At 44.3% G+C, this 25,168-nt stretch overlaps 1 protein-coding gene across 1 annotated transcript in view; it reads right to left on the reverse strand.

Moving 5' to 3' along the window:
- Positions 1-11,354: 11,354 nt before the first annotated feature.
- LOC147584123 (uncharacterized) overlaps positions 11,355-25,168 on the reverse strand; it is a 55,852-nt gene continuing 42,038 nt past the window's right edge. The window contains exon 4 of the mRNA XM_086718437.1: positions 11,355-11,866. Coding sequence (XP_086574563.1) covers positions 11,662-11,866 — 205 coding nt within the window. The 3' untranslated portion in view covers positions 11,355-11,661. The remainder of the gene's footprint in view (positions 11,867-25,168) is intronic.

Consider the following 25,168-nt stretch of genomic DNA (forward strand, 5'->3'; position numbering starts at 1 on the left):
TTAAAATAAAGAGGGCTACTATTTCAGGTAAAATCATTATAAACGCAGGAAGTTTTTTTTTTTTAATTTTTTAAAGGTTATGTATTTATTCTGAGAGAGAGTGAGAGAGCACGCATGAGCAGGGGAGGGACAGAGAGAGGGAGAGAATCCCAGGAGGCTCCTCACGGACAGTGCATAGCCCAATGCAAGGCTCGAACTCATGAACCACAAGATCATGACCTGAGCCAAGATCAAGAGTTGAACGCTTAACTGACTGAGCCACCTGGGTGTCCTTAAACTCTTTGGCACAACAATTCTACTTCTTAAAATGTGTCCTAAGGGTAATAAGCCTCTGTACACAAAGATTTACCTAAGAGGATGTTCACTGCAGGATCTTTCAGAAGAGTAAAAAAATTGAAAATAGCCCAAATGTCTAGCAATAGGGGATTAGCTAAATGTATTATCTCTACCATGAGATACCATCCAAGTATGAAACATGATTTTGCCAATTGATATTTATTATACAGAATGATTTTTACGAATATTTTTTTTTTAATTTTTTTCAACGTTTATTTATTTTTGGGACAGAGAGAGACAGAGCATGAATGGGGGAGGGGCAGAGAGAGAGGGAGACACAGAATCGGAAACAGGCTCCAGGCTCTGAGCTATCAGCCCAGAGCCCGACGCGGGGCTCGAACTCACGGACCGCGAGATCGTGACCTGGCTGAAGTCGGACGCTTAACCGACTGCGCCACCCAGGCGCCCCATGAATATTTTTATATTCTACATTATGCTTATCTGTATTTTCTAACTACCATACAATAAGCATATATTTAAAAGTTAGGCTCAATTATTTATTTTTAAATTTTTTTGATGTTTATTTATTTTTGAGAGAGAAAGACAGAGAGAGACAGTGTGTGAGGGGGGTGGGGCAGAGAGAGAGGCAGACACAGAATCCAAAGCAGGCTCCAGGCTCTGAGCTGTCAGCACAGAGCCTGACGTGGGGCTTGAACTCACGACCCATGAGATCACGACCTGAGCCACCCAGGTGCCCCTAGGCTCAATTATTTTTAACACTAGCTTTACCTCCAAAAAGAAAGTTACATAAAACTTCACTATTTTTCCAAGTTCCAAGAAAACCTATCCAGAGATGAGACTCAATTCTCTGATTACAACAAAAGAAAAGTCACAAAAGGCTTGAAATGTAATCTGGGCCTGTCTTCATTCCATTCATTCATTCATTCTAGGAACATTTATTGTACCATCTCAATTGCCTTCGGTAGCAATCAACAGAAAAAGACTCTCACTAACTTAAGCAAAAAGGGAAATTATTGGACTACTATTCAAAGACTCACAGAATCTCTGCAATGCTAGGAGACAGGCTTGGAGAAGCAGTTACCCAGAGAGCTCCAGAAGACCACACAGCAGAAAATAAAGCATCTGGTTCACTGAGAAACTCCGTCAGGATCGGGCGCCATTCCTCCCGACACAATGACTGGCCTCCACCAGTTCTTCATCCTTGGGCCACTCACCCAAGTTCAGAGTCACTGGAATATACACCAGACTGGCCAAGCCTAACTTTGCGTCTCCTCTTTCACCTATTCTGAATCAGAGATTAAAAAGAGGGAGAGCACTGGGTCCCTGCACCAAGACTGCATGCGATGGGAGAGATTTTATTTCCCCATTAAATTTGGGGTGCCATTAGGAAGGTAAAGTGGAGACCGGTGGCATGAAAATAACAAATGGCCGCCACAAGCCCCTGTAATGTGCCAGACGTCGGGCAGTTCCAGCTTCCAGGCCCGACTCCTCTGCCAGGAACCCTCCCGTGTGAATAGCTGGGAGGAGCTGCCAGGCCACAAACAAAAAAACGCAACTCAGAGGAGATGAAGAAGTCTTTGATTCCATTATTATATTTATGAACTTGAAACATGTTATGTTTTTCTTTTGTTAATTTCTTCTAATGTACGGAAACAAATATGTACTATTTTTCTCTTCTGGTTGTCCACACTTTGCTTGTCTGGTACAAACGTTCTATTACGTGCTTACCACAAAACAGCCTGCCATGGAGCGAATACCTTATCAGCACCACACTCTGGGGGTTATCTTAAAAGTCCCAAAGCTTGTTTCAGGTCTGTTTTACTTTGAGTGTCTTCTACACAGAATGAAGCTGTGTGTGTGACAGAGAGAGAGACAGAGACAGAGAGGGAAAAGACAGAGAAATCTCCTTTGTTCAGAGAAGATGGAAATGAAATTCCAAACCCAAATTGCTGAAATAAATCAGTGCTTCCCTTGCTCTCGCAAACTTGAAGCCGGCATACCTTCCATCCACTTAATTGCTGCTAAAAATTTAAACAGTTGAACAAAGGGTTTCAACACAGCTGCAAAGGAACGGAAACCAAACTGTGAATACCTTTCCTATAATGAAGCCAGGGTGGCTGGCTTCATTTTCACAAACTCCGCAGAATAAATTAGACCCTAGAACAAGACACTGTGGCATCCACGGGCACGTGGAGTCCTCAGTTTACCTTACAGACAACCACTCTGTGTTGGGAAGCAACTTCTAACAAAACCTCCTCCAAATGAAGTTGCCAACAGAGAAACTTCTGCAATTTGTTGTTTGTTAAGGGTCAAGTCTCCCAGTGAGGCCATGTTTCTTCTTATTTGGGACCACGCCCTGGAGGGCATGGTCATCTCCCACTCCCCAGTCCTAGACCTGACCAGCCGTCTAGTAGCTCAGACTCCCCTTTCCTGAACTCCGCAGCCCCAGCTCACCGCACCCTCCTTTCCTGATGTGCTCTCATCACGCTGGGCTTCAGAATTCCCATCACACACAGCTCCTTCTGGCCCAGGACTTGTGCTTACTGTTTCGCAGAGCTGAAATGCTTCTCCTCTGGTTCAGCCTAAATATCTCTCTTACAGAGTGGTTTCCTTTTGACCACTTATCCCCATTCCCACCATTTTCTGTCTTAGCCCTGTTTATGTCACTTACAGCCCTCTCTCCCTCTGTAACTGATGCATTGGTGCTATTTTTTTTTTTTTTTTTTTTTTTTTTTTTACCTACTTACTTTCTGCCTCCCCAGTAAAGCATTATCTGCTAGAGACAAGAGACTGCACTTCAGAAAGAACCTGGCTTAGAGTGGACCCTCGCTCCGTAAGAGATGAAAGAATGGAACTGTGAACCCGGCAGCTGGATTTGCGTTCAGAGCTCCCGTGCTTTCCAAGGGGTGGGAGTTGCCTAGGAACGAAGGGCCCTTGGGGGCCAAAGGAACCCACATCCCGGAGGGTGAAAGGATGATCGCTCACTTCTATGGGGAGGATGTGGCTTCGGGAGAAACAAACCCGGGTGCAGGAGGCATCCTGGATCAGAACAGGTGGTTCAGATGCAGTGACATCATATGTCTGCAGCGAAAAGCTGGATGAGGAGTCACAGAAGGAGGAGAAAAGCGTCAGGCTGCCTCTGACTGGGAAGGAGGTGCCCGGAAGTCACTCTTTTCTAAAGGGAATTAACAGGATTAGGCAAGAGAATATGAGACCACGTAAATTCAAGATACGGTGTACTTAATAACTTGCTATGTGGCAAAGTCTTTATGAACCAGCTGTTTGAACACTGAAAAGCCAACTGCCTGGAGCAGCAGAGAATAGAGGGTGATAAGGGGTGACCCAAGCAGAGTTATCGCGTCCTGATAAGAGGCTTGTGGCCCTTTTCTGTGTTTAGCTGTTCTTTGTCCTCTAGTCTTCCTGATATTGTTGGGGTTAACCTGTTTACATTTGAAAAAGCCATTAACTAATTCATGTCTCATTATCAATAAGAATCAAGTAAATGAATAGTCTATCGGGAAGGAAAAACTAGAAAATACAGCCTTCCAAGAAGAGCCAAATCAATGAGACAGACATCACGAACGTGACCTGCCAGGCAAAACTCTGGCACGGTTGAAATTTTACAATTTATTTTGGAATGTATATGTAGTAAGATGTGCTGGGCTTTTGTTGTTTTGGTGTCGAGTTCTGTATGCTTGGGCAATGGTATAGAATTATACGACCACCACCATATTCAGGATATGGCAAAACTAAGTTTTAACACAGGCAAAGGTTTTGGGGGGAGGGGTAGGTTTTAAATATTCTATTTAATGGGACATGTTTTACTAGTTTTGGCTAACTTGGACAAGTCTCTTCCTCCTCCCCAATGCCCATCCTCCCCCGCCCTATACCAGTTTGTCCCATGCATAAACCTGGAACCTTCTGTCCGGTAACTATAAGAAGATGAGGCTCTAAAGAGGGCAGAAGCTTGCAGCAAGAAGAAAAATGGGCAGATTTGGAATGGCCTCTCACCCCACCAGATTCCTGGGACTGGTTTGAGCTGTAGACAAAAGGAGTCAGAAGCAGAAGCTAGTAGGGGCATTCAGAAAGGATTCGGGAGAGGCTGAGCATAAGTCGAGGCTCTGTGTTCAGGACCCAACTAAGAAAGCTCGGCTCAGACCCAGGGAGGAGGCCATGTCCTTGTACCTGGAGAGGCAGGTCATTCAGAGCCCCACCCCCAGCACAGGCACTAGTGGTTTCATGAGGGTTAGTGGCAGCAAGGACCCATCACCAAGCAGCATCGTGGGCAATGCAGATGATCAGAGCAGACAGGGACAAGCTAAGTATGGCTGCCCTGTTTGGGTTGGGGGTTGCATGTGTGGTATCCCCTAGGACGCTCCCGCAGATAATAAGAGGCACTTACAATAGGAGATTAGTGGACAATTTGAACCATCATTTCACCTTTAAAGAAGGCAGTCTGGGTAGCTAAGGGGTTGGCAAATATCTGTCCCACCAGCGTTTTACCAGTTTTCTTTGTGGCAGGCCCTGTGCTCCACCATGGGGGATATGAAAAATAAGAAGATAGATCCCTTTTTTAAAGCACTCAGAGGGCGCCTGGGTGGCGCAGTCGGTTAAGTGTCCGACTTCAGCCAGGTCATGATCTCGCGGTCCGTGAGTTCGAGCCCCACGTCAGGCTCTGGGCTGATGGCTCGGAGCCTGGAGCCTGTTTCCAATTCTGTGTCTCCCTCTCTCTCTGCCCCTACCCCGTTCATGCTCTGTCTCTCTCTGTCCCAAAAATAAATAAAAAACGTTGAAAAAAAAAAAAGCACTCAGAGCCAACTAGACGAGATAGGGCTAGACAGAGATTATTCCAATATATTGCTCAAGTTCATAAAGCAAGCATACACGGCAAATGGAGCTCATGGCTTTTGTTATTGTTGTCACAGTTTTACTATTACATAACAAATATTTATTGAGTGCGTACTATTTGCTAGTCACTGGGCTGACAAAGGCTCAGGAACTTAGTACTGATATGACATGACATGGCTAAAAAAGGGCCAGAGTTGGGGCGCCTGGGTGGCTCAGTCGGCTAAGCGTCCGACTTCAGCTCAGGTCACGATCTCACAGTTCGTGGGTTCGAGCCCCGCATCGGGCTCTGTGCGGACAGCTCAGAGCCTGGAGCCTGTTTCAGATTCTGTGGCTCCCTCTCTCTCTGACCCTCCCCCGTTCATTCTCTGTCTCAAAAATAAATAAACGTTAAAAAAAAAAATTTTTTTTTTTTAAAAAGGGCCAGAGCCGAGATTAGAACTCGGGCTATCTGACTTTAAAGGCTTTGCTGTGAGCAACCATGAAATAAAAATCATAACAATAACAACAATAATGTCTAAACAACATTCATGGTTGATGACATTACATGTATTGGGCACTTCACTATCTCAGGCTATTTCAAGAGCTACCATGCAGAGGAAAACAATAAAACAGGCCAGATTTCTGATGCATGAGAAAGCAGAACAGGGGCAGGATATTAGAGAGAAACAATTCAGCATGGCATAAGGCTGTCTCAACATTCAGAGCCGTCTAGCACTGGAGGTACCAAAGCACAGGCTGGGGGCCGACCGCCAGGAACGCTGAAGCAAGAACCCCGGTCCCAGGTGCGAGGTTCAACATCACCTCTGCTACTCTCCCAACTCGCTGATTCCCTGATGCCGAGCTTTGAAAGTTCAGTCTCTTTTGCCAGCTCCTTCTCCGGCTAACACTTAAATGTCAAAGCCCTTCCTCTTCTTTCACTTTCTATGGGCCCCCAGACTGTTTCATCCACAATACTTGCTTTAATCATCATTTGTAAGCTGACAAGTCCCGAGTTTTGCACGTCAGCCCAGAATTCTTTTCTGAGCTCCAGACCTACCGCTTGGATGTAGAATGGTTGATCTTGGGAGGACTTGGTCTAACTTGGCTTGGCTGACCACGGGAGAAACCTCTGTACACAAAGAAAGAAAAAGAGCTAAATTGGGTCAAGTAAGATCTTAGTAAACTTACAGAAATGGTAACGGTGTTTGATGGTGTTTAAACACAGAAAGATTTGAACTTGAGTGACACGGACTTGTTTCCTTGACCACCTGGAAAGGAAGTGTAACCACGAATATCATTCAGACCTTCCGGGACAATATTTATAATGTCATGATGATTTAAGTGTTGTTTTCATAATGATTGATCCAGGCATGAGCAGGTGGTCCAATCCGGGCCAAGGGTACACAGAGAGACTTTGCTAGGAGTTTGGGAAGAAAGTATTTTTGCTCTCCTGTGTCAGGTCTCAGAAAGTACATCTCTCTCCCTCTCCGGGCAGTGAGATATAAGGATACACTAGCATGAAATACTACAGCCACCTCTGCCATCACAGGAAGACCCAGTCCGGTGGCAAAACAGCGCATGAGAAGGATGAGCGAGAATCTCTGAGAAATAGGACGAAAGTCCAGCTGGATCAAACTGTACCTGAAGCCATAGATAACCCTTGAGCTATTTAGTTATGTAAAGCAATATATATTTTGTTCGCCTGCCCAATTCATCTACTTCTATGAATAGTAAAACCCTAATTTTATTCAGTGGTGCACCGATTCCAAATAAATAACTACATTCCAGCCTCCCAGCACATAGAGCTCTGGCCAATGAAATTTAAACCGACGTGCTATAGGGAGCTTTCAGGAAAACTCCTTCAAGTTTCTTGAGATGCTTAGGGCATGACCCATTTCTTTTGCTCCAACTCCTTCATGCTGTGTGGTCAGAGGGGCTGCAGCAACAGGCGTTTTGAAACCTTGAAAATAGAAGCCAAGAGGAAGGAGAAATCTAGCAAAGCCTGAGTCCCTAATGAACATAGAGCTCACATAGCAAAGATTGACTGTGTATCCTTAGGCTTCTCGTACCTGAGAAAATAAGTGATAAAAGTGTGTTGAGCTACCATTAATTTGTCTTTTCCATTATATTTAGTAAACCGATCCCTAACCAATACAGCTGGTTTTGCTGCGATGTGCAAAATTAAACAGTCCTGAAAGAGGAACGTTAACAAAAAATTCTCTTCTCTGGAGACAACCGGGTCTTGGGTGGTGAAAAAATAGATGGGTGACTATCACGTTTCCTGCAAGCACTTCATTCTTTCATTTTTTAAAACTTTGATGTAAAAAGTGCATCGTGAAGACAATGCGATTAAGCATGGAGAAGCCCAGAATAAGGAGTAAAACATCAAACTATAGAGGATTGATGTTATACAAGAATCCCGATGGTTCTGTCTCTAAGAGACGTTTTAAATTATGGAAGAAATCACTAGAAAGCATTGTGTATATGTGTATACACACACACACACACACACACACACACACACACACACACATATCCAAACATGGTCTCATAGAGTATTAAATGATATGAGAAAATATTCACAAAATATTGTTAAGAGAAAAAATGGGGTGCCTGGGTGGCTCAGTCTGTTGAGGATCCGACTCTCGATTTTGGCTCAGGTCGTGATCCCAGGGTTACGAGATCGAGCCCGGCCATGGGCTCTGCACTGAGCGTGAGCCTGTTTGGGTTATCTCTCTCTCCTTCCCTCTGCCCTTCTTCCTGCTCACTCAGGAGCTCTGGAGCTCTCTCTCTGTCTCTAAACAGCAACAATAACACAAACAACAACAGTAACAACAACAACAAAAACCTGGAATGCCTAGCAGCACGTTTAATAGCTTTCCAATTGTAGGAACGCCCGTGGTACAGGATGAAAAATCTATGAAGAATTTCCCAAAATAACAGTGGTCTTTTCTGAGTAGCAGAATCGTAGTTCTTACTTGCTATTTTGATTTACACCCCTCAGTATCTGTCCAATTTTCTATACACGGTATGTGTTCCTTGCTCATCAGAAAAAAGCAACGTACTTCCTTTCAAATGTTTCAAAGATATTTTTTAATTGAAAAGAGTGCTGGGCACTGATACCATAGCTCTTTGGGAACACCAGCTGGCATCTGCCGTGTTGAGGGAGACGAGAGAAAGGGACGTGACCACAAGTGGGCTCGGAGCCATGGGAAATGAATGGGGCAGCCTGGCTCCAGAGGCAAACTGAGCTGTCCTCACAGTCGTGCTGAGGGCTGCACTCTCAGGGCTTAGAGCAACAGATGTGGCCTGAGACAAACTTGCTGAAGCAGAGAGCACACTCTAAATATATGTGCCCGCAGGGACACCGTAACTCGCCTCCACGGAGGGGCAGGTCCCCCCAGGCAGGCAGGTTTGACTCTGCCTTCCTCCATCCTCTACCCAGAGACAGACTGGGGAAGTAGAGTCAGAGACTAGAGGAGCCTGTGATGCGCACCCGCTCAGGGCGAGTGTCCTTCTGAACACGCAGGTGGTTAACAAAGCCTGGCTTTGTGTGTTTTATAGCTTCCAGTATCTTTCTGATCCAAAAGGCAGCCTGGGTCATAAAGTACCTGGAGGAGAGAAAACAGAAGAAGGGTACAAAGTTGATGTAGATAGTCTCTCATTTGGCACCGGGAAATATCATAAACTCTAGATTAAGAGCACAAAGTCAAAGGGGCCCCTTTGAAGTGAGTTAGTCAATTAGCTTTCTAAAACAAAGCAAACTTATGATCTTCCGGGAAAAACGAAGCAGATGATTTTTTTTTTTTTTTTTTTTAAGGGAAACACTGATTTCGCGAATAACCTGGAAATTCGATGGCCCTTCTCTAAGCTTCTCTCTACGGCCTAAAAAACGGGATAATTGGACAAGATCAATGTCCTCAAGCTTTTGGAAAGTTACACAGTACAATTACGAAAAGAGCAGGATCCCAATAGAAGAATGACACTAGTTCATTGAGAGATTGGTTCTCCCGTCGGCATTTGTTCCACGTAGTTTAAAACAGAAACTCTTTGCTGGACAAGGCAGAGAGCTGCAGTTTGCAGGGTCTCTAAGCCGCTTGCGCTCGGGTCCTCACAATATCTGTGCCACACCTTCTCCAAAGCTCGAACAGCTTGCCACTCTGCCACACTGCCCTTTGCTTTGCACTGGGACCCGTCAGGTGCTAACATTCCTCCATCTCCTAGCCTCTGCCTCCTCCTTTTTCTAATGATAATGGAAATGATAACAATGACAATATGAGAAAACTTAAGCTACTCATTTCTCAAGCTAGGGACCATATCCATAATGCTCCTGGGCATTTAAAAAAAAAAAAATGAGTAAACCCTTTGAAATTTCTGAGCAGGTTAGAGTAGGATGGGCTCTTCATTCATCTCTGACTCCTCAGTACCTGGGACAGCATCTGGCACGTAGAACATTCTAAGAATAGTGAATGAACTCATGAATTCTTCCAGTGCCCCAAAGGTAAAAATACGTCACACCCTGCTATACCAAAAATCTCCTCCTTGAGGACCCTCATTCGTGATAGACCCATAAGAGGCCAATATTATTTACCAGAGACACTGAGAGGTAATGTGCATGTGTATTAACTTGCACAAAATCAATTTTATGTGCTTGTTGAAAAATAGAAAGAAACAAACAATAAATATATAAAAACACTTCTGTCCTCCATTCCATAAAATGACTGTATGTCCTAGAGTTAGCATGAGATGATAACAGTGAATTTCATTGCCCTCATTTGCTCTCAGTTTTCATGTACCATTCCTGAAATGAACATCTCACTGTGCTACATGTGATTCTAGTGTCTAAATTGATGCACTTTTCATATAACATGCTGTCTAAATACAAACAAGCAACACCATCTGACATTCACCTAAAGAAGCAACAATCCATTCTAAGCTAGAGAAGAAATCAGCTGAGTTGGGTTTGTTCTGAGATGACAGTCTGCTTTCCAATGTTGCCCTTTATAAGGAAATTTATTGACACTGCAGTGTTGGCCGTTAGGTTATTTCCACCTTTATACTAACTTGGGGACCAAGTCTAAGATGCCACTACACTGTGAAAACCAACAGATTCCCGAGCAGTCTTAAAATTTGTCTGGAACCACAAAAGACCCCAAATAGCCAAAGCAATCTTGAAAAAGGAAAGCTAAGATGAAGGCATCACAATTCTGGACTTCAAGTTCTATTACAAAGTTGTAGCAATCAAAACAGTATGGTACGGGCACGAAAATAAACACATAGATCAATGTTACAGAATAGAAAATCCAGAAATAAACCCAGAATTATATGGTCAACTAATCTTCGACAAAGCAAGAAAAAATATCCAATGGGAAAAAGATAGTCTCTTCAACAAATGGTATTGGGAAAACTGGACAGCTACATGCAGAAGAATCAAAGTGGACCCCTTTCTTACACCATACACAAAGATAAATTCGAAATGGATTAAAGACCTAGATGTGAGACCTGAAACCATAAAACCCTAGAAGAGAACACAGGTGATAACTTCTTTGACATTGGCCATAGCAACTTCTTTCTAGATAAGTCTCCTGAGGCAAGGGAAACGAAAGCAAAAATAAACTGTTGGGACTTCATCAAAATGAAAAGCTTCCGCGCAGTGAAGGAAGCAACCAACAAAATTCAGTGGCAACCTACAAAATGGGAGAAGATATTTGTGAGTGACCTATCGGATAAAAGAACATATCCACAGATTCTGGAAAGAAGGATTTGCAGTGTGTGAGCGTACGTGTGCATATGTGTGCTGCCATGACAAGATGCAGCTTTAAGCACAATGGAAACTCACCTTCCATCACAGAGCTTCCCGTTTTGCCGCTCCCCTTTGCCTTACTTAGTTGAGGAAATAGATTGTGTAGTAAGTACTTGTAGAGGTCCCTGCTCCAGGGGAATGACTTTTTCTCTTAAATCGGGTATATGTTCTTTTCAAAGAGAAAATGAGAAATTGGAGGCAAAGATAGTTGAGGAGAAGTACAATGGCTACCATCGTACTACCATTGAGTGAGAGACAGCCATGGAGATATATACATGGCGTCTACATCTTGGGAAGTACTTGTGTATTTTAGCATTCACAGGAATTAAAGCAATGCAGAGCATCCAAATCATAAGCGATACGACCCTGGACAAGCTATTTTCTCTGCACAGGCTTCATCTCAAAAATGGGCATAACCCATTTTACCTAAAGCGTAGGATTGCAGTAAAGACTGGATATGAGATAACACATGTAAGTGCCAGGCCCCGTTATCAGGTATGCAAAACTGACTCAATAATGAGCTATTATCCTCACTCTTCGCTCATGAAAGAAGGAAGAAAATTACACAGTCTCTCCCAGGTTTGATCTTTCAGCACAGAACCGTCCAATAGAAATAGCCAAGTCACATACGTAATTTTAAATTTTCTAAGAGCCAAATTTTAAAAATTAAAAACAGGTGAAATCCATGTTAATCATATGTTTTATTTAATTATTGCATACAACATGTTCTCATTCTAGCGCGGAATCAATATAAAAATCATTAATGAGCTATTTTTCCCTCTTGTACTCACTCTTCGAAGTTCAAGTGTTATACTTACAGTATACGTCAATTCAAACTGGCTGCATTTCGTGTACTCAGTGTAGCTGTTGACCGCCATGTTGAGCCAGTGTTGACCATGTTGACACACGTTGACCAGTATAGCCATGTGGCGCATAGTCCTAGAATAACAATGAGTTTAGTTTTAAACTTCATTTGCTTTGACTGAAGGCCATGGAAAAAGTAATGTCTCCAAAGCACTTAAAAGTTAAGCATTGAGACCTTGGGTGAGAAACTGGGCTAAAAATGGAAATGAAAGATCTATTGGCATCATTAATACCATGAGCATGGATGGCCACCACCAAGCCTGCAGCTTTTCCTAGGGGACCATCCGCTGGCTTAAGCCAGTATATCCACAAAGGAATTATAGGAAAATACATTCCCTTAAATGAATGATTGCTATGATTACATGGATTTTCCCATGGGCTTATGAGAGAGCAAGAGAAATTACGCAATGCTTAGGATCCTGACTAAAGCCCGGTGACTTAATGGTTATTGTTATTATTTCTCATAACAATAATTAAAAGTTAATGAACAAGCAAAATGGTAATAATATTAAACGTATGTAAACATAGTTTTATGTTAGTACTTGAACCAGAGAGCCACTGACAATGAATTGTGAAGCAAAAGAGGAAGATCATGGTGCGTGTGTGTGTGCGTGTGTGTGTTTGTCTGTCTACTTGTCCGTGTTTGACCAGAGGGGCCATGAGACCTGATAAGGAAAGACTGACTTAGCTATTGATCCAAGAATCCAAAAAGAAGGGTGCCTGGGTGGTTCAGTCGGTTAAGCATCCGACTTCGGCTCAGGTCCTGATCTCACGGTTCCTGGGTTCAAGCGCCGCGTCAAGGTCTGTGATGACAGCTCAGAGCCTGAAACCTGCCTTGGATTTTGTGTCTCCCTCTCTCTCTGCCCTTCCCCCACTTGCGCTCTGTGACGGCAGCTAGAATTGCAGGGCAGGAATTGTTGAAGTATCGGAACTGTCCCCTGTGATACTTCGGTTGATCTATCCCAGCCAGCCTGTCGAATGCGCTTTCTCACAGCCCATAGGAAGCAGTCCACTGAAATTAAATCCTCTGCAGGGCTGCTCTGCAGTGGCAGCTGCCTCTTCTTGTTGCATCCATCCATGACGTCTAGATAGCGAGAATGAGGATGTAAAATGGTTCCACCTTTGAATCGATGTATTTAGTCTTTTGATGGGTAACATGGCAAGATGAAGAGCTCAGACCTGAATTATCCCGGACCTGGGCTTCGATGCTGGTTCTACCATCTGACCTGGAACCGAACCTCTCCAAATCTTCAGTCACCTGTAAAATGAAAACGTCGAGGTACCTCACTCACAGGAGTGTTGCCGACTTGAGTGAGGAGGGACACTCAAGCCTCTAGCCTCACTGCCAGTGTCTTGTTATTATTGTTGTTTGTTCTAAACTCTCTCCCTGCAGATTTTACTTTGCTCAAGGCACATTTTTAATTTGGCAGATCATAACCAAGAATAAGCATTTGGGTGATTCTATACATCTTGCTTTATGTTATGCATTTAATTATTCTGGGTAGCTGGGGGAAAAAAATTAATAAAAATGCCATCAAGGAAGGCAATTTTTTTGAAATGTTGTTACCGTATTCAAACATAAAAATAGAAATGAGAAAAACCGTATTCTGGCTTCATGAGGAGAATCTTTAAGGTAGCACTGTGATCCCACTGAGCCACAATAGAATCTTCTGGGGATGGGAATTTAGTGGAAGGAATATAAGTTTTGAGCCTCATTCAAGGGAGTTTAGCTATTAAAATATGAACACATGGTCTCAACTGTCTCAGGGTTTCTGGCCCTGAGAGCTTCTCCAGCCTCCACTCTATGAACCTCAGAACTCTCATCTGTAAAGTAAGAGCATTGTACTAAGATCCCCGCTTTCCTTCACACATTTTAGGATTCTGCGTCTATAGTAGAATTGAATGTTTGTAGATCCTATTAATGAGCGTGTGACAAAATGAAAATTTCGAGCTCTTGAGGGTCCTCTCCCTGGAAGAGAGATCAACGTTATCATTCTCGGGATCACAGGGTGCAGGATCAAGAGGAAATGACATGGGTGAGGGTGACAAAAAGCACATAAAGATTTAGGCAGAGAGAGGTCAGGGCGGGGGGCACCTGCAGTTTGACAAGTAGCAGGGAGAAAGCAAGAAAAGAGGGAATTTGAAGGTCCCTAGGGATTACGTTTCTCGTTCATGTTGTTGAGACACATCTACAAAGGATTTGCTTTATTTTTAGATGGTTGTAGACGGCTGGTCCTGTTTTGATGAAACACCAGTCCTAGACCAACCAAGTGGGCAGAGACATTCTCAGCACTCCTATTGGTTACAATCTAACCATCCCGTGGTCAGGCTTACGCCTTTTCAGATTGATACACCTGCTCCGATGCCATGCATACTCTAAGGTAGTGTCTCATACGAGATGATTGAATATATCCCAACGGTGGCAATTTGACCCCTTTCACCTGGGAAAACCCAAGACCACAAATGTTTAGGAATTTCCTTTTCTTAGGTAGTTCAGAATTTTCTTTGCCTAGACCCACGCCCATCCTTTGTACGTGGACATCAGTGATGGGAAGACTGTCGTGTTTACTTTCCTGGGGTTTTAATGTCTTTCTCATCTTTTCCTCGTGCATTCCAACCATTCTTCATGCTTTCGAATTGAACCAGGAAAATAATTGGCCACTGATGAGAGATTTCCTCCCACTCTTTCCTCTCATCCTTTGTTGGGCTAACTCCAGGACAATTTTCGAACACAATTTAGGCATTGTCTCTCCGAAAGCTTCCTTGACCTCTCTCTTTAAGCACAAAACCCCTTGCACAAAAGCATCACATCACTCACCACGCTGTATTGAAAGGATTCATTTAGCGGCCCCTTCTCCTCCCTGGTAATCACTAGGTCTCATTCTCTTCCTTTCCCTCACTGCCTGGCACGGCCTCTGGTCCTGAGCAAGTCCCAACAAGGGTGTGTCACCCTCAGCCACCTGATGAACCAGGAATTTTGGAGCAGCTCTTGAAAACTCCCTCCCGGTCCATTTTTCTTTGCTGAAGCCCAAAGAGCAGGGGAAAATAGGGAAGTCCCTCTCTAGGTTCCCATGGAAACCGAAATAAATGCAGCAGCAATTAGAGGAGGAATGAATACACTAAAAATATCACTTGACGAAGTAAAAGGATGTCACTTCTTCACATTATACCTGCTGCCCTTTCTTTCCTTTAGGAGAATGTTTAGCACAGTTTATAAAATGATGACTCTTTTTTTTTTTAACGTTTTATTTATTTTTGAGACAGAGAGAGACAGAGCATGAACGGGGTAGGGGCAGAGAGAGAGGGAGACACAGAATCGGAAACAGGCTCCAGGCTCCGAGCCGTCAGCACAGAGCCCGACGCGGGGCTCGAACTCACGGACCGCGAGATCGTGACCTGGCTGAAGTCGGACGCTTAACCGACTGCGCCACCCAGGCGCCCCAATGATGACTCTTGTTGCTCACAAAGCTTACTTCCTCTGTCCTAATAGTACAATTCATGCGTATATCATTACGGACTGAATGTTCATGTCCCCCTAACATGCACATGTGGAAATCCTAACCCCCGATGTGATGGTATCGGGAAATGGGGCCTTTAGGGAGATAGTTAGGTCGTGAGGGTGAAGCCGTTATGAAGGGGACTTGCGGCCTTATAAGAAGACACGAGAAAGATGATTTCTCTTTCAGCAGCATGAGGATCAATGAGAAGACGGTAGTCTGAAACCTAGGAAGAAGACGCTCACCAGATACCAGATCTGCCAGCACCTTGACCTTGGATGCCCCAGCCTCCAGAATCGTGAGAAACCAATGGCTGCTGTTGAAGAATACTAGTCTATAGTATTCTGTCACAGCAGCCCAGACTGACTAAGAAATGAATACGTGTCATTCCACAGTCTGGATGTGTCTATGACCCTCTCCCTTCCTTTTATTCACTCAGTCATTTCTCACTGAGTGCCAACAGCAACATGCCAGACGACCATGACTGAGAGACGCAGAGGAGTCCTTCCCTCACAGAGTTCACAGTCTAGCAGAAGAAACAGATGACTTAACAAGTAAGCAAACGAATAAATACAGCCTCACCAACTGTGCAGGTGACCTTCAGGAACGAACAAGGTACTCCGATGGAGAGTAATGGAGGGACAGTTGGGATGAGCAGGTGCAAAGAGCCTGAGGCAGAGAGAGTTGGGGGTTTGAGGGACGGAGAGAAGGCTTGTGTGGCTGTAGCAGAGTTGGACAGGTTGAGAGGAATTTAGGTTTTGCTCAAAGCGCAACGAGAAGTCATCAAAGCCTAAGCAAGGGCGTGTTGGTAATACGTTTTATTGATCATTGTGGTTGCTGCCTACAGAACAGTTTTGAGAGGGTAAGTACAAAACCGTGGAAGCCAGGTCTGAGGGTTCCCAGAAGTTCGCAAGAAATGCTGGTGTTTTAATTTTTTTTTAATGTTTATATTTATTTTGAGAGGCAGTACAAGCGGGGGAGGGCCAGAGAGAATCCTACAGGCCCTGCACTGACAGCAAGGAGCCGGATGCGGGGCTCGAACCCACGAACCATGAGGTCATGACCTGAGCCGAAACCAAGAGCTGGACGCTTAACCGACTGAGCCACCCAGGCGCCCCGGTGGTGTTTCAGACAAGGATGATGGAAGTGAGACAGGAAGAAGTTGGATGCCCTTGACGAATCTCTTGCAAGTAGGCACTTCAAGACTTCTTGTGTCCTTTCTCTGCTCAAAACCCTTTGATGGCTCTTCTTATCCCTCGGAGTGTCAGCAAAGCTCTTGCGGAGTCTGCCCCTTCCCCCACAGCTCTGTTCTCATGTCCTGCTCGTCCACGCTGACCTCTTTGCTGTTCCTTGAAAATACAAGCCATGCATTCGGCTCTTCTGCCTGAAATGATTTCCCCCAGGATGTTCGGACGTCCTCACAGTTCACCCTCTCAGCTTTTCTTCTCTTTGCTCAACCGTCTCAACAAAGCCCTCCATGACCATATTCTTTAAAATTGCATGCCCCCTGCCACCTGCAGCTTCCCTTATTACCCTTCCTGCCTTATTGCGTCTCTTGGCACTTTCCACCTTCTATCATGTTGTGTCATTTCATTTTTTATTTTGTTCATTATCTGACCCCCTTATGCTAGAACGGCATGGAGCTCCCATGAGATTCACCACAGTATGGAACAAAGTCTACACATGGTAAGGACTCAAAACATTTTGTTTTGTGGGAAGTCAGGGAAAGAATCAAGGATAGGCAGCTGTGAACAACTGGGTTCTGCTTTTCTTTTAATTAAAAAAAATTTTTTTTAATGCTTATTCATTTTTGAGAGACAGAGAGAGACAGAGCATGAGCAGGAAAGGGGCAGAGAGGGGGAGACACAGAATCTGAAGCAGGCTCCAGGCTCCGAGCTGTCAGCACAGAGCCCCATGTGGGGCTCGAACTCACGGACTATGAGATCATGACCTGAGCTGAAGTCGGACGCTCAAACGACTCAGCCATGCAGGCCCCCCTGCTTTTTTTTTTTAATGTTTATTTATTTTTGAGAGAGAGAAAGAGAGCAAGAGCAGGAGTGGGGGGGGGAGGGACAGAGAGAGAGGGAGACACAGAATCCAAAGCAGACTCCAGGCTCCGAGCTGTCGGCACAGAGCCCAACGCGGGGCTCGAACTCACAGACCTCGAGATCATGACCGGAGCCAAAGTCAGATGCTTAACCCACGGAGCCACCCAGGTTCCCCCAATTGGGTTCTGCTTTTTAACGGGGTGGAAAAACCTGGAGGGAAGCTATTTTGATTCTATGGTAGAATTAAAACAGCTCAGGTCCATTTTATTCTAGGACAAAGTCAGTGTTTATAATAAAATGGGAACGAACTTTGTTTGTTTGTTTGTTTGTTTTTGAGATGAGAAACATTGATCTTGAGGAAACGGTGAAAGCCCAGAGTAGAACAGCTAAAGGGAGTGTGGATGCTCCCTCTGTGTCCCTGTCTCCCTCCCCCGCCTGCTCCCTTCCTCACCCTGAAGCGACCTCCTTCTCCTTCCAGTGAGTCCTGCCTCCTACCTCCCCTGCTTTGTTGTCTTTGGCACTTCCTGCATTGGCTTAGAGTTGGCACTTTCAACCACTCATAATCTGGCTCCTGAGTCCCTTGCAAACAAAAACAGTGTCTTCATCACGGAATAAAATCCTTCCATTAATTTTCCTGAACTCACCCTTCCAAGCCGCTCACCGTCTTACAACTATACGCACCATCCCCTGGGCTAATAAATCTAGACCACACACAAATCCCTTTCTACCTACCTGTTCAGGCCTTTCTCTCTTTTACAGGCCCACCTCCTTCCTCTCCATTATCTTTTGTAATCAACCATGGGATTCAGGCTGCAGTGACAGGCAGGGAATAATAGTGGCTTTCCTAGGGACCAGGAAGGCTGCTTAGAAAGTCTTCGGTGAATGACATAAACACCAGCATTTCACTGCAGAGCTACGCGCTCATAAAAATGCATTCTTAATTGCTCCCTTAACACTTTCATCCTGATGCTAAGCATCCTGCTCCTTGCTGGCCTTTTGGAAGAGAACTCTTTTAATTTTTTGTTTGAATGACATCCTGTTGCAGAGAGGATTAAATGGGGTAATACGTGCAAAGCAATTAGGACATTGCCTGCCATCTAACAGATGCGCCATAAATGTTAACTATTCTGAGCTATCAAAGCCCTTTCCCTCCGTCTGTTGTCAGACTGGGTCTCATCCAAAAGGAGTCCCCCACAAAAGCATCCTCAAAACCGAGGGGAAGCCTTCCCCTTGCTGAAAGATTTCACACCTTAGAGCCTGGTAATCTTCATCTGTTTTCAGCCAGGCAACTGATACAGGGGTTGAAGTTGGGTTTTTTGTTTTGTTTTGTTTTGTTTTTTAAATATGAAACATTTAAGTTTAACAAAACCAGCTGGTTATTAAACCAAAAACCACAGATCTCAGTGTTTGTTGTGGTTTCTCCACTACAGACACACAGTGATGGGTAGAAACTGAGAACTCAAGCCTGAAAAAGACCTGAAACATCCTTACCCAATTTTTCATTTTCTTTTCCTTATAGGAAACGAAGGTACAGAGGGAGAAAAGTAATTTGCCTAAGGCCGTGTTGGTGAGTTTGCGACTGAGCCAAGATGAAACCAAGGTTTCTGACCTGCCGTCCGGTGCCCTTCAGATTTCCTTCCCTCGCTGGCAGGGGGTTCCTCCGTGGAGCTGTAGTCAGATCTCATTCCACACAGGGACAGAGAGAGGGGAGCCTCAGGCTATGGGGGAATCGCAGACCCTGACATCCCCCCCCCCCCAACTCACGCTAAACTCTCAGGCACAAAGAAAGGCCAGAAACCAGTGCAAACTTCCTTGTTGGTCACGGGCACCTTGGATTAATCCAGAGTTGACCTAAACTGAATGCTAATTTGCAGAAGCAAGAGCAAACCAAGGATGCGATAGGAATGGGCAAGGGAAGTTGGCATGCATCTTCCGCACTGTGCTTCTTTAAGGCCAGGACCGTGTTTTTCTGATCTTGCGTTTCTCAGTAAGTATTTGTTGAACGAATGATAAATTCTCAGCCTTGCTCTAGCATTACCCTTAAACAATATGTTAAATGTATCCTAAATCCCTGTCGGAGCATCGGATACCATTGCATTAATCTGACAGTGCAAGAACGAGGCAAAATTAAGATCTGAAAAATAATGCTGGCCCAAAACTATGCTTCAGATAAATGTGCCTAGTGGACTCATTTTCCAGCTCATTTGTCTTATCTAATGCAATTTCCTAGTTCTGTGTTTGTCTTAAAAGTCTCCTTATTTTGACAATTTTTAGACAGAGTGTACATAGTGCCTCCATGACTGAAGACAGACAGTAATCAAATGATTACCCAAATAAATGCATAACTACAATTGCAGTAAATCACACGGAATAGGGAACTCTGAGCAAGAAAAGTTGGATGTCTAAAGGTGAAGCTTTCAGAATGTGGAAGGAATGGTCTATTGTAACTCTTCTCCACATTTGAGTTTTGAGTTCAGATTTAGCTGCCTCCATTTTTTAAGTTTATTTCTTTATTTTGAAAGAGACAGACAGCACGAGTGGGAGAGGGACGGAGAGGGAAGGAGACAGAATCCCAAGAAGGCTCTGCACACCAACGGGGAGCCTGACGCGGGGCTCGAACTCACAAACCGTGAGATCATGACCTGATCTGAAGCCAAGAGTCAGACACTTAACCAACCAAGCCACCCTTTGAAAACCCAAGCAAGAAGTTATCCTATAGACTCCACAGTTAAGCTGATTGCTTTAAGTGCCATTTTTTAAGGGGCTCTGTTTTTCTTCAGAGCAGGAGCAGAAATAGACAAAAGGAAACTAGATTTCATTCCTTCATCAAATATTTACAGAGTCCCTGCTAGGTGTCAGGCACTTTGCTAGAGCTTAGGATACAATGGATAATGACACAGATTTGGTTGCTGATCTCTTGATGTTTACAGTCTTATAAGAGAGGTGGATGGTAATTACATGATCATACAAAGCAAGACATAAACACAAGCTATAAGCGCCAAGAAACACAAGAACTTATGAGAAAGCGTCCTTTAATTCCAATTAATGTTCTTAAAGGGCTTTTGTAATGATTGAAATTCAAACTGAGCTTTTTTAGAAACCACTGTATTGAGGTATGATTGACATGTAAAAAGCTATGCATATTTAATATGTATAACTCGACGAATTTGGTGATAAACCTGTATCTGTGAGACAATCACCACCATTTAGATAATAGACATGTCCATCACCTCCCAAAGTTTCCTCCTTCTCTCTTTATTATTATTATTGTTGTTATTATAGTGTGTGTGTGTGTGTGTGTGTGTGTGTGTGTGTGTGTGTAAGAGCACTTGACATAGTATCTGTGCTCTCAGCAAATTTTAAATATATAGTATACTACATTGTTAGCTGTAGGCACGATGTCACATAGTAGATCTCTAAAACTTGTTTATCTTGCATAAATAAAACTTTGTACCCTCTAACTATCGCCTCTGCGTTTCTCCCCCTTACACCATCCCTGAACTACCACCATTCTATCCCGTGCTTCTAGGAGTTTGATTATTCTAGATTCCGCATGTAAATGAAATTATACAGCATTTGGCTTTCTGTGTCTGGCTTATTTTGCTTAGCATAATATTCTCCAGCTCCATCCATGTTGTTACAAATGGCAAGATTTCCTTTTTTTTTTTTTTTTTTTTTATGGTTAAAACATAGCCACATACGAAAGAAAGAAGTTGGACCCTTATCTTATACACTCACAAAACACAAAAATCAACTCAAAATGGATTAAAGTCTTAAATGCAAGACCTGAAATCATAAAACTCCTAGAAGAAAACATTTCTGGTCTTGTTCCAGGCAATGGTTTTTTTTTCGGTTTTTGTTTTTGTTTTTTTTGGCTATGACTCCGAAAACACAGGCAAAAATAAACACGTGGGACGACATCAAACTAAAAAGCTTCCACAAAGAAAAGGAAACCACTAGCAAAATGAAATGACAACTTCTAGACAGGAGAAAGTAATTGCAAACTATAAATCTGAACACGAGTTGATAGCCGAAGTGGATAGGGTAATCCAACAACTCAATAGCAAGAAAACAAACAGCCTGATTTAAAAATGGGCAGAGGAAATGAATAGACAATTCCCCCAAAAAGACATACGAATGGCCAGCAGGCACATGCAGACATGCTCAGTCAGGGAGATGCAAATCAAAACCAAATGAGATATCACCCCCCACCTGTCAGAATGGCTAAAATCAACACAAGAAACAAGTCTTGGATTTGGGATGAGCACTGGGTGTTGTATGGAAACCAATTTGACAATAAATTTCATATATTGAAAAAAAAAAGAAACAAGTGTTGGAGAGAACGCAGAGAAAAGGGAACCCTTCCACATGTTGGTGGGATTATAATTTGGCATAGACATCATGGAAAACAACCTGGAGTGTCCTCAAAAAATTAAAAATAGAAGTAGCTAGTTGAGATTTAAAGAAGGGGTAATAGTTACCAAAGCAGAGAGGAGTGCAGCACAGGTATAGATACTGGATAAACACTGCTATCAGACCAGTGTTTGTCCCTGGAAAATTACTTGACCTGATGATCAAACTGTAAATTACAGGGAACTGAGATTCCAGAGTCATGGGTTAAATTGTAGGGCCAGGGGACCAATCTGGCCCTGATGCTTACTTTTGTACAGTTTATGGGATAAGACTGGTTTTTGACTTTTCAAAGGCTAAAAGAAATCAAAAGAAGAAAGGTAGTTTGTGAGGTACGAAAATTGTACCAAATGTAAATTTCAGTGTCCATAAATAGTTTCATGGGAACATGGCCGCACCCATTTGTTGATGCAGGTTTGAGTCATTCATTGCAATGAAAGACTGTAGGATCGGCAAAACCTGAATATTTGTTATCTCAACCTTTGGAAAAGATGTTCACCAATCCCTGGATTATAAGAAAGTGTTTGCTTTGTTTTGTTTTTTTGAGAAGACGTAATTGTCAGTATTGAGGTTGCCACTTGAGGGAAGGATTTATATGTTTAAAATAGTAGACTCATATTAGTTCCAGGAAAAGTCCCTTCAATTGGCCTGCTCTCTGGCCCCGGGTGTCCCTCAGAGATAACTTCACTTCCTTATAATAAACCGCTCTGTCCCTACTATGAGGAGGCAGTCACCTGCAGGGGTGGGGGGATTGGAGTGGCAGTGGCAGTGGCCTATCTGAAAAGAGGAACTGCCCTTGAGCCTTGTCACCTGTCACGTCAGAAGCAGACAGCCAGCGTCTGGTGACACTAAGGCTGCCAGGGCCCGTGACTCTCACTTAGGGTATACAGGAAGTTCCATTACTTGGAACGTTAACATTCCCGGTACCCCCGCCGTCAGGGTCAGTGACTCCCAGGCAGAGGGTGTGAACAAGGCACAACATACATGCTTGGCTGCCTTTTGCTCCGTGCACATGCGACAGCTTGCAGAAACAGGGCCAAGAGTTTAAAACAGAAAACAATCCTGCTCCCGCTCCTCCCTTTGGGAGGAACCATACGAGGAAGGGAAGAATATTCCAGGCAGAAGCATGTTTGAAGGCTCCCAAGCGAGAAGGAGCTCCAGGTGGTGGAGAACAGAAAGGAGACTGGTGTGCCTGGGGCTCAAAAAGCAGAGGTCAGAGTGTAGGAGACGAGGTCAGAGAGAAGCTGGCGGCAGGTCAGCCAGGCCTTCTGAGGATATGACCCCGCGTGACTTGCTAGGTCCTCAAAAGGGTCTCGTCTTCTGCCTGGTCCTCTTGGAACCCAATCGTCACGCCGTGAGGAAGCAGGGAGCCTGCATGGAAAAGCTAGATGAGATGTTCCTGCGAACAGCCCCACAGTGACCCCAGCACAGTGGCTAGTGTTACCCTCCTGACGGAGGCAGGAGCCAGCCTTGACATGAATCCAGCCACAGCTACCAGTCCCTTCAAGCTTTTGTATTCCCACCCGAAGTCCCAGACACTGTGATGCAGGAGCAAGCTCCCCCCGACTCCCTGACCCCCAGAGCCCGTAAGCATAATAAAATGGCGGGAAGTGTTTATACCACTATTTTGTCAGGCAGCGAGGCATCAGACTCTACAGTGATCGGGAACTGGAGCAAGAGACTAAAAATCCTGGTTTCCTCAAATCCATTCTTGTCAATTGCCTTCCTTTTTAACTTCGCAGAATATCTAGCGTTTCCCCTTTGGTGTAGAACCTAACCACCTAGGATGACGTAGGACTCTTTACAGACCTTACTTAAGGCTTGTCCTACCAGTTCTGTTGCCAGGACCTCAACCCCCAAGTTCAACCCTTTCACAGAGCCCACCAACACACAGTATGTGTTTCCACTACGTGTATGTTTCCAATATGCATACGTCTCCAAAGCCAGTATGTGTTTCCAATGCCCTCTCAGGCACTGAACGGAATTTGGGATTTTATCTTCCCTCTCCTCAAAGTGACAGTTGATTTAAGGGGGGGCGGGGGGGGGAGAAAACTGGTAAGCCAAGATCACTGTTGGTAGCGACGGAAGATGAATAGAAATGAACGTTACATGTTTTACCTCGCCGCAGGACAACTTGGACAAAACGAGCACCTGCTCACAGAGTGTCACCTTTCTCACAAACCTCAGGTGTGATTCATCCATTATTCCGTCTGCACACACATTCAACCAGAACCTTGCTCGCTTACTCATCAGGACCCGTTTTCTTAGGAACAGATCCCTCCCGGGATTGCAAGAAGTTTGACATCAACTGTCAGGTTTCCCCAAGGGCTGGCTGTGAATTGTTCCATGGGTATCTTTCTTGCCCACCACGTGCCTGTCCATCCTTCTTGCACGGACAGCACCAGGGGGAGGCTCTTAGCGAATAGGTAGGAGGAAGGAGAAAACGAACCGTCTTTCTGCTCTGGTTCTTCCTTGACCCCTGGCTTTGCAGCCTCTTCATTTACGAAGAGGAACAAGAAAGTAGCGGGATCCCTAGTGACCGATGGTTTCCCACTCACAGGGAGTGATGGCCTTCAAAGGGGAAAGCAATTTGCTCTGCTTTTGCCAGCCTTCCTGCTGCTCTTTTAAACACTGTTTGATTTAAATATAATAGTGAGCCTTCTGGATCAAATACTTTTCATTTCCAAGAGGAGATCAATTCCAATTTGCTCCTGAAATTTGGCTTTCGTGAAAGAGCCTACTTTGCGGTCTCAGGGGATTCTGACTTTTGTAGCAGATCTCGCTGAGCTGCTGACGACTGAGGGGGAGTGTATGTGCAAGCCGTGGATGGAAAGCCTAAAGAGCCACACAAAAGGAAGGAGAATCCAGGGGACTGTGCCAGGAATATTTCTGAGCACTTACCAGGTGCCAAGCCACGGTGATCAACACACCACCCACAAAAGATTCTGTCTTATTCCCCCAAAAGCTTCATGAAGTCCAGGGTAAAATTTTGTCACCATTTTGCAGATGAAGAAACAGGCAACTTGGAGAGCTCGAGTGACCTTCACGTAGTCACACAACCGGGTGGAGGCAAAGCTGGGATCCAGCCCAGGTCAAACACTCCAAAGCCAGCACTGATCAGAATCCACAGTGGACTCTGATGTGAAGCCAAGTTTGGGAACCAGGGAGGAAAGGCCTCCAGGTTTCATTCACTTCTTAATCGGGAAGCAGATCAGCCACACACACAACACAGTTTTGCAGGATGTCCGATCTCGGTTGGGGAATGCTAATCACTTCCCACAATGTTTGTAATTTTTCTTCTTGACTGTTTGGATATGGTTGTTTTTTAAAAACCCTTTAAAAAGTGCGTAGCACCTAAAAATACCCCCAGTAAACTATGTAACGTAGCTTCTAATTTGAACTCGCTTGGAATGGAAAGCATG

Source organism: Puma concolor, chromosome A1 (genome assembly GCF_028749965.1).
Source record: "Puma concolor isolate L17-30 chromosome A1, mPumCon1.1.hap2, whole genome shotgun sequence".
Classification (NCBI taxonomy): domain Eukaryota; kingdom Metazoa; phylum Chordata; class Mammalia; order Carnivora; family Felidae; genus Puma; species Puma concolor.